This window comes from Geospiza fortis, unplaced genomic scaffold (genome assembly GCF_000277835.1).
Source record: "Geospiza fortis unplaced genomic scaffold, GeoFor_1.0 scaffold425, whole genome shotgun sequence".
Taxonomy (NCBI): Eukaryota; Metazoa; Chordata; class Aves; order Passeriformes; family Thraupidae; genus Geospiza; species Geospiza fortis.
Genome location: NW_005054387.1, coordinates 2610260 through 2620181, shown reverse-complemented (window position 1 = coordinate 2620181; position 9922 = coordinate 2610260). Strand labels below are relative to the sequence as shown.

The 9922-nt window shown below is 53.8% G+C and overlaps 1 protein-coding gene across 2 annotated transcripts in view; it reads right to left on the bottom strand.

The window, feature by feature from the left end:
• Positions 1-3968: 3968 nt before the first annotated feature.
• SUPT6H (SPT6 homolog, histone chaperone and transcription elongation factor) overlaps positions 3969-9922 on the bottom strand; it is a 21288-nt gene continuing 15334 nt past the window's right edge. For both annotated transcript variants that reach the window (XM_031060633.1, XM_005425433.2), the window contains exons 28-36: positions 8792-8987; positions 8420-8658; positions 8078-8191; positions 7841-7965; positions 7249-7361; positions 6783-6860; positions 6528-6694; positions 5152-5333; positions 3969-4999 (exon numbers count right to left, since the gene is read on the bottom strand). In XM_031060633.1, the coding sequence (XP_030916493.1) occupies positions 4813-4999; positions 5152-5333; positions 6528-6694; positions 6783-6860; positions 7249-7361; positions 7841-7965; positions 8078-8191; positions 8420-8658; positions 8792-8987 (1401 nt within the window). In that variant the 3' untranslated portion in view covers positions 3969-4812. The remainder of the gene's footprint in view (positions 5000-5151; positions 5334-6527; positions 6695-6782; positions 6861-7248; positions 7362-7840; positions 7966-8077; positions 8192-8419; positions 8659-8791; positions 8988-9922) is intronic.

Below are 9922 nucleotides of genomic sequence, written 5' to 3'. Positions count from 1 at the left end.
CGGGGGCGGCCCCGCGCCCGCCGCGGGCTCACCTACCCCGGGACGCTGTGGTGCGGTGCGGGCAGCAACGCGGACAGCTACGAGCAGCTGGGTAAGGGCGGCAGGGATGCTGCTACATGTCCCTTCCCATCCCACCTCATCCCATCCCACTCCCTTCTATCCCTTCCAATTCCATCCCATCCCATCCCCAACCCATTGCTGGGTAAATCCCCACCAATCCTAATCCAGTCCATCCCAGTACTGGTCCACTCCAGCCCCCGTTCCTGTGCTAGTTCAATCCCTGTCTGTCCCAGTTCAGTCCCCACGCAAGCACCAGTCCAATCCCAGTTCACCTCTGCCTAGTCCCTATCACAATTCTTCCTGGTGCTACTCCACTCTTGATCCACCCTCTGTCCCCAGCCTACTCTGTGGTCCATCCTGCTGCCATTCCAGTCCCCATCCCAATACTGCTCCACTCCCTGTTGCTATCTTGATCCCAGACTAAACCCTCTCGTGGCCCTGTCCAGGACCCCAGCCTAGCCCCAGTCTCATCCCCAGTGTGGTGCTGGCACAGCCCAGTCCCCATCCCAGTGCCAGCCTTGTCCCCACTAAAGCGCTGATCCAGCTGAGCCCCTTCCCACCCATCCTTACCCACCCCAGTATCATTCCATGCATCAGCCCAATCCAATCCTGATCCTAGCCCTGGCCTAGCCCAGCCCCAGCCCTGCCTGCAGCCCCCGTTTCCCTGCAGGGGAGCACCGGGACACTGACCGGTGCTGCCGGGAGCACGACCACTGCCAGCACGTCATCCACCCCTTCACCGCCCGCTATGGCTACCGCAACCTGCGCTGGCACACCATCAGCCACTGCGACTGCGACCTCAGGTGAGCGTCCCCAGACTGCCCCGGGGCTCCCTGGCACCTCCCCCGGGTGGCAGCTTCAATGGCTCGTGGGTGATGGTGTTTTGAGATTAATGGGAGGATGGCGAGTGTGTGATTTCAAGGCCATAATTCAGTGGTTACTTGAGATAGTAATGGTTGTTCTTAGGAGCAGGCTAATGATGGAGATTAGATTTGCTTGGGGGTTCATTAGCAGGGGAAGGAGTTGAACCATCATTTTTGGGGTATGGGCCCAATAGCTTGTTTAGCTGACCCTACTAGTAAGTAATATAAAGGAAGTATGGAGGGTTTTGATTCCTCTAGTGTAGGTTCGATTCCTGCTTTTCTAACTACTAGGAAATGAGAGGGCTGGTATAGCTCCATGTTCACTTTATCATAGTGACCCTTAGTGTTCAGGCACATTTCCAGCAGGGCCTCAGGTAAGGAGGTGGGCCCGTGTAACAAACTGGCAGGCTGGTATGTCAGAGGCGACGCACCCCTGCGCCCGCCGTGCCCCGGGCAGGTTGAAGGAGTGCCAGCGGCAGGTGAACGACACGGCCTCGCGCGTGGTGGGCCAGGCCTTCTTCAACGTCATCCAGGTGCCCTGCTTCGAGTTCACCTACAGGGAGGAGTGTGTGGAGCCCTATCTCTATGTCTGGTGAGTGCCCCCCTGCCCTGGGGACTGTCCCCCTGCCCTGTGGGGCTTGTCCCACCCTGCGGTGCCTCCTGGATTTCGGCAGGTGCAAGGCGTACAACACGGTGGCCGTGGCGGTGCCCCGAGAGCCGGTGCTGTATGAATTCGGGGGGGAGCTCATCGACAGGGCAGCCAGGCCCAGGGGAGTCCCCCTGAGCCCCCCGTGGGGCAGCACAGGAGGAGGAGGAGCCCTCCCAGTGGATCATCACACCGGGGCAGCCCCCAAGGCAAGCAAGAAAGAGAGGAAGAGAAAGAAGGATAAGAAAAATAAGCGGAAAGGTCTGAAAAAGAAAGGCTCTTCTGAAAAGGGGGCACGGAGCCATCCTGCTGGCCCTGCTGATCCCTGGGCCCTGCTGCCATCATCCAACACCATCCTGAGTGATGCCCCAGCACGGGAGGGACAGGGCAGGGAGCCAGTGCCAGCCACTCCCTCCCCGGTCCCCAGCACCAGCGGGAAGAGGAGGAGGAAGGACAGGAAAAGAAAGAAGAGGCTGAAAAATAAAACTGAGGCTGAGCCCGCATGAGAGCTGCAGCTCTGAGTCCTCCCTGAGCCCTGCATGGGTCCTGGCTGTGAAATAAATTTACACCTGCTTGAGCATCCTTGGTTTTGTCTCTGGGGGAAAGGATGGCACCGGGGGCAGCATCCAGGGGAAATCCCAGGGCTGATCCCATGGAACACCTAGAGCTGGGTGGGGATCCAGGGGTTTGAGCTGTTCCTCACTGCAGCCCTCAGTCCATGTCATTGTCCTGGCACTGGGGACAGAGCTGGGTGGGGATCCAGGGGTTTGAGCTGTTCCTCACTGCTGCCCTCAGTCCGTATCACTGTCCTGGCACTGGGGACCCAGCCCTTGGCCACATGCTGGCAGCAGGGCTGAGCCCCAGTTTTAGCTGCCCTGCTAGGGGGTTAAATTCCAGGTCCCCAGGCATCTCATTTTCTCTGGGAGTTCTCTGAATTGCACCACCCAAGCTCTCTCTCATCCTCTTAATGCCTTGCCTTTCCCATGCTCCCACACCAGCATCAACTCCTTCCCCCTTCCTTGGGGAGGAACAGGGGCTTGGCCCTCCCTGAAGGCTCCTCAAGTGCCTGCAGAGCTCCTTAGAGTGGGACAACAGACACTTTTCCAGCCCTGGCACAAAGGCAGACGCTGCCTGGGAAGAGCTGGGGCACAGAGAGCTGCCTGTGTCCCTTCCTGGTGCCTGGGGACCCTGTCTGGGCCCCTGTAGCCAGGAGCAGGGAACAGGGCACGGCCACCAACTCCTCCAAAGTGCTTTTGAGGGTGGAGCGTGGCTCAGCCCAGTGTCCTGGTGAGGTGGTGGAAAGATTTTCCTGCACCAGCACCAAATTCCAGGCTTGGAAAGAGCTGGAGTGCCAGGAGCCGAGCAGACAGCAAAGCCCATGCTGAGGAGGGTGCAGTGCAATCCCAAATCCCTGAAATAAGCGGATCACACGAGGCCAGGGGGGAATTCCAAGGGTGGAGGAAGGCATTGCTTCCTCTCTGGCTGCAAACCCCCTGTGGCAGCCACAGCATCCCGGCAGGAAGCACGGACGGGGGGCACGCGGAGCAGCTTCCCAAAAGTAGAACTTTTATTGACAGCAAGGGAAAACTAAAAACAAAGACAGCCAGAAAGGAGGCAACAACACACAACTAGCCTCCTCTTTCAGGTCCAACCAGAAAGGAGCTGCTCCCAGTCAAATTCCTATCGTACAGTCTCATGAAATAAGAAAATAGCGCCAGGTTCAGCCACCTGGGACCTCGGAGCTGTGGGCCCCAGCCCAGGTTCTCCCCACTGGCCTGGGTGGCCTTGGGAGGAACAGGACCCTGTCAGCCCCTCAGCACTGCAGAGGGGATGGCATTGAAGCCAGGACCTGCTTTTCTCTGTGCAAAGAGCTCTGCTTTGTCTGCCGGGTCGCTGCCACTCTTCAGGAGCATTTACATGCAAAGAAGAGCTTTGTTTCCTAAGATCTGCTGTTCCTGCTCATTTCCTAGCAAAGGAGGCTGACCAGGAGCACTGGGAGGGAACAAAGACTCTGCTTCCATAGAAAATCCCTACTAACAAAGCAGGAGAGGGGAGAGTGCGTGCAGCAGGAGCTTTCCCTCTCAGAAACGTCTCTCCCATGTGGGCAATCCCACACTGGGCTGCTTCTTTATCCACTTTATCCCTCTCCCAGTGTCTCTCCCTATCCCACAGCCACAGGGAGGTGCCCCCTAAGTCGCTGTGATGCCTCCATGTGGTGCATCCATAACAAAACCTTATTTGTTAACAACAGAAATCAGCTTCTCTGCGAAACCTGCAGCGCACAGAGGGCAACACCAGGCAACAAAGGCAGCAGGAGCACCGACTTCCACCAAGCAACTCTGCTCTGAGCAAATCCTAAGGGAAGGGCAGGGTGCAGGCAGAAAACCTCTGAGCTAGCATTCAGTAAAAACTCTATTTATTCACCCCTCTTGGTTACAGCTGGGCAGGGGAAGGGGGTACAGAGGAGGAGGCCATGCACTCCGGGCTGCTTTATCCCACGTGTGTCTGTCTGGGGAAGCTGCCACAGGCTGGCGCTTTATTTCGCAGTCTGATAAAAAAAAATAATCAAAACTAAATAAATATTGTTCCAAAAGAAGCCAGAGGAGAGAGCAAGCCTTTGGTACAACAGCTGCATCTCCAGCAAGACCCCGAGCTGCTGTGCTGGACCCCACCAGACACAGCTGGGGTTGGCACAGGCTCTGCTGAGCCTGTCACGCATGAAAACATGGAGCAAACAACAACAGGAACTTGGTGAGAACTCTGGTTCGTTTGTCACAACCCCCACGACTTTGCTTTGTGGTCTCGGGACGAGGGGAGGTGACAGTCAGGGTTTGGGAGAATCCAAAGGAAACAGGCTCACTCCAGGCCAATGCACTTTCAGCTCCATTTGCTTCCCAGTCTCTGGGGTGAAAGCAGAGTGCTGTGCATGTACAAGGACAGACTCCTTTGACCTCATGTTTGCTTTGCTAAGTTCCCAAAGGTGCCTCAAAACCGGAGCCTAGAACGCAGAGGCCGATGCAGTGTTCCTTTCTATGATATATTTTTCTTATATATAGTATATATTTTTAAACCAGCCCTGCCAAGTCTATTCTCTCGCTCAGGTGCACATCACCAAGAGTCATTTCCCACCATCCCACGACGTATAAAACAGGAGTTATGTGTCTAAGGGAAGTCGCTTCCTATTGTTCCCCCTCCTTCCCCCTTGCTCGGAGAGAAGGGAGTGGAGGTGTCGGGTGTCAGGTCCTATCGATCCATCTCATCCAGGAGAGGCGTGGCGTCCCCGGCGATGGACATGGGCGTGCTCTCGATCATGGGGCTGGGAGAAGGGCGAGGGGTCAACCTCTGCTTCTGTTTCCTCCGCTCAGCCTCCTTCTCCTGCAGCCACTGCTCGGCCATCTTGCCCCAGTCGATGGCAGCGTGGGTGTTGGTCCTGCAAGGACACGGGGACAACGTGAGATGTGACAAATAAACTTCCCTAAACTGCCCTCCCCATGGGGGAAATAACCCCATCATGCTGCTCCCACAAAAACCAAGGAAAGCCATGGAGACAGGACAGGGATGGGAGCACTCAGAGTTACTCACTTTGGCTGCTGCCTCTGCCTGGAGCTGGATGAGGGCTGCGACTGGGACTGCGTGGACTGGGGTGTGGTGTTGGCCTGCAGCTGGTACTGGGGTGTGGTGATGGGCTGGCTGGGAGTAGTGTAGGAGTAGCTGGGGGTCATCAGAGGGGTGGCCACTGGCTGCTGTGCTGGAGTTGTGAAGACCTGTGGAGAGCAGAGGCTGTCAGGGGACAGAGGGTGGACCCTGCCAGGCTGGGGGGGTTCTGCACTGCCCTGCTCGCCCAGGAGGGTGCCCACCCTCACTCTGCAAGCCCCCAGCCCTGCTGAGCACAGCACATTTGCTCCCCTGAGAGCTGGGCCAGCACAGACTGCCCTCCTTGCTCAGCCCAAGGGGAGATGCTGGAGCCAAGCAAAGGCAAGGGGCACCAGAGACACTTGGGGCCAGCCAGCAGCAACGACATCCTGCAGCAGGCACGAAGAACAGATAAATTCTCCCTCTGCAGGCTGCAGAGAAGGTGCAGCAGCTCCCAGGATGGCTCCCTCCCACAAACCAAGCCAGCTGGCTTCTTGTCCCATGAAGAGCTTAGTGTCTTTGCCTCCCGGTGCTCACCTCCCTGGTTTTTTTTCAGATGTTTTGATGATTAATACATCAGGTTATCCACAGTCCCTGCCTATCCTCAGCTCAGCATTTACTGTGCCAAACTTCCTGAAAGCCTCCCAAGGTGCTCTAAAGGAGGATCACTCCTCCCTGCAAGCCTTGTCTTGCAGCATCTCTTCTTTGGGTGCAACAGCTGGGTGTGTTTTTTGCACCCTGGGTGTGTTTTTTGCACTCAGGCTCCTCAGTCCTTCTGCAGCTGGAATTTGCCTTGGTGCCAGCTGGGAGCTTGCAGAGTGGGCTGGGAGCAGGCACACATCAAGAAAGGCTTCACCATGAGCCAAAACTGTCCAATTCCATCTTCCTCCCTGCAGAGCCCCTGGGTGTTGGGTCAGGCTGAGGTGTTCCCCCCGGTGCAGCTCAGAGATTAGCGCTGAGCTGAAAAGCCCTGCAAACTCAGCGCATACCTTCCCAGCTAATCTCCCCCACTGGCAGCTCACGTTGCCAATTCAGGGGCACAATCAGAAGGTTGTGTGCCCTCACTGCTGGATCCCTCCTCTCCACCCTGCCACATTCCTTGGGGGCCAGACCAGTTTGCTCCTTGCTCCAATTCCCCCCGGAGCAGGGCTGTGTTACGTGCCTCATTCCTCCAGTCACAGGAGGCCAAAGGAAACCTGGTTCAAGAATCCAGCCTGTGCAGCACCACGGGGACAAAACCAGGACTTGGGGACCCCAGGCAGTGAGGGATTCCTTAGGTTCCCAGTGGTTTCTAGCAGCAAGGAGAAGCTTGAAGTGGCACCTACGTGGTACGCGCTGCTGCCGCCTCCGCTGCCCCCGTAGCCGTGCTGGCTGGAGCCCCACTGTGCTGGGGTGGCATTTGGGTTCTGTCCCTGGCCTGTCACAGCAGCAATGGCACTGAACATCTGGGAGGTCATGTTCTGTGGTAGAGCATTCACTGCACGTGTCAGGTCTGCAAGGGAGACACGCTGCATTAGGAAAAGTGGAGCCTGGAGGAGCAGCTCACGTCCCAATCCCATCTGGGAATGGCCTGCACTGACCTGCCAGGTTGATGTTAGCTGGAGTAGCATTAATGGAGGCTGGAGTCCTGGTCCGACTGCTGCTGCTGGGGGTGATACCTGTGTAAAACACCAAGAGGTTGATTAATTCTCCTGGAAGAGCAGCCATTGGTCTGAAACTCAGGATTTGAAGTTGTTCCGGCACGATGGTTTGCTACCAGGGAATGGTGTGTGCTGGACTGTATGGTGGGGGAGACAAAGGAGAGGAAAGGGACTGGTCCAGACTTTGCTGCACGGCCCACTTGATGAAAGATTAACTCTCAGGACAGCTCTCAGTGGGTTGGTGCATGGAGCCAAACATTTCAAGCATTGCTCAGAAACTTCCCACACACAGAAAAATCCTAGGACACATTTCTGGGACAAGAAAGATGGAACTGTCCTTCAGTAACTGTCCCTGCTATTGTGTGACAAACAAACAGCTGAGGCACTGAAGTTTTAGGCTGCTCACCTGGAACAGGGTCCTGATAATGATCCTTAAACCATCGGAAAAGTCCATTCACAGTAGGGAAGACTTGGCCCCGGTAGCGGAATCCCTCCGGTGTCACTGTCACATACTCTATCCTGGGAGAGCAGGGACAGCATGAGACATCCCAGGCTGTGCCAGCCACTCACTGACAGGTCACACTCAGAACAGGCATGGACTAAAACCACAGCCTGATAATGAACAGATAGACCCACCCAAGGCACTTTATTTTCAAACAATTGCTTCAAACTACCCTGCCTTTCCATGAAAAATCTGCCTTTGAAAGAAAAATCTGCTTTTCCATGAAAAACCCGTCCCTCCCTGCCTACACTCCCACAACACCCACAACACAGGGCAGTGCTGCTCGTGGCAACCAGATGGTTAAGAAACATGGGAGTCTCCTGGGTGAGATTTACTGCTAGAATTGGGTCCTCCACTGTCAGGAGGCCAAATCCTGGCAAAGAGGAGGCGTGATTTACAAGGATTTTGACAGAGCTGGAAGAAACACTGGCAGCAGTCAGCTGAGGTTTGGTACTGGGAGTACTCAGTGCAGATGCTGGGCTTGCCTCTCACTTACCTTGGTTTGCCTCGAGGCTGATATCCCAAGAGGAATTTACCAGGTAGGTCTTTACAGGCACTAATAAAGTATGGAATAAATGTTGGCTTCTCTTTCTTGGTCTTTATCAGCAGCTCTTCCAGCTTCTAATTAGAGAGAGAAAGAAGATAAATGCTCCAGGGGAGCCCACATTTTCAGCAGCATACAGAGCCCATGGATATCTTCCTAAGAAGTTACCACATCCTGGGATTGTCTCACCTTCTTGTCTCCACCATTGCAGTCCTGATAGTATTTGTGGTTCAACAGGTCTCTGGCAAAAGAAGCCATTGGCTGGACATAACGAGCAACAATTTCATCCAGGTCTTCAAATTCCTTTGAACAAACACATTTAAAGAGGTATTTAGGGTGTATTTGGTCATACACTCTGCACAGCAAGGCTTGAGGGAAAAAAAAAGAGACAAGTATTGTCTAAGGATCCAGAGAATGCATTGGAAGAGTGTGAAAAGACAAGAGTGTGAAAGCAGCTACGAGGACAGAAGGGCTGTGTCAACTTGTAAAATAAATCATTCTCTTTCCCAGGCATGTTCTGCAGGGCTTTACCTCTGTGTTGATCCAGAGCATGGAGCCCAGGCTGAAGGCATTCTCCTTGCCCTCCTCCCGGACATCCACGTGCTGGTAGATGCCATCGTTGACCTTCCAGGTGACAGTCAGGTGGTTCTCCCCTTTGCTGCTGGGCCGGATGATCACATCCCCTTGGTCCATGGTCTCCATCATCTTCTCTGCTTGCTTGAAGCTGATGTTGTGGAATGATGGGTGAGCAATTACCCTCTTGATGTACGCTGGGGAACAAAAGGAACCTTCAGCCTTCCAAGAGGAACTGCTTTAATGCACGTGTATCTAATTGTGCTGATTGTCCTGGAGCAGCCTGGGGAGGCTGGAATTACAAGGGAGAGAGAAATGAAGAGAACTCACTCGTCCTCTGCTGCTTTCTTTTCATGTCTTCTTCCTGTTTGTGGTCTGCTGCCTCGGAGTCAAAGTCGTAGTAGGTGTCTTTGGGCAGTTTCCACTCGTTGTTCTTGTCCATCAGGTCTGAGGTCCTGCATGTCAGGTCTGCACTGAACTTCTCAATGTCGATCTTCATGATGCGGCAGTGGACGGTCATTCCCACCTGCAGAGGAGGTGCAGGCCAAGGTGAGCAGCAGGTTTGGCTGATACACCAGAATCCCTGTGCTACAGAACAATCCATGTGGGATCCTGCTGGCGTTGAGGAGGCACAAATCACCTCAGCCACTTCAGACTGATACAACCTTTAAAAGTGATCTTTCTACACAAACTGGAAGTCAATTGATCCCAAAAATTACCAGAATCAAGAGATTAAAGGAAAAATGGGCAGTTCTTCAGCACATCTGTTACCTATTACCCATCACATGGAAAACTGCATGTCTGGAGGGTGAGGACAATCACCTTTTGTATTTCAAGTATCTTTCACAATGGGAGTAGCAAAACTGGCCTTCAAGATGTGCAAGAAAGCAGTTATGTATGCTCAGAAGCAGACACCCAAAGGACTGCTCTAATAAAATGTGAGGCAGAAAATCCCCCCACAAAAACTGCAGTGTCTTAGTTCAGTTAACCATAATGAAGTTAATTAATAACTCTTTAAAGAAATGCTGAGACCTCTGAGCTTACAGGATTATCCATCACCTGCATGGCTGCTGGGGACCCCAAAAGACAGCAAAGATGCTAAACCACTATTTTATTATGTGATAAAAAGGTGTTGTTCCATTTCTTTAAGAACTCTGTCCTGAGTAGGACCAGTAATTCTGATGACCTCCACAAATTAATGGAGAGGGGAGAAAAAGCTATAAGAGGGAAAATGACCCTGTCCAAAAGCAGTTCTGTGAACTCTTTAGAAAGCCAGAAACAAAGGGCAGCTCTGCATTAGAATGCCTTCTGTTCTCCTAAACCCAGACTGCAGCCAGACAACAATAAATCCTCCTGCAGCACAACGTGTTAACTGATTAACAGGGTCCCACCAGCTGCCAAGGGAGATTTGCACTGTGGGACAAGGACACTAACCAGAACCTGAACTTCCTGCTGCTTTAA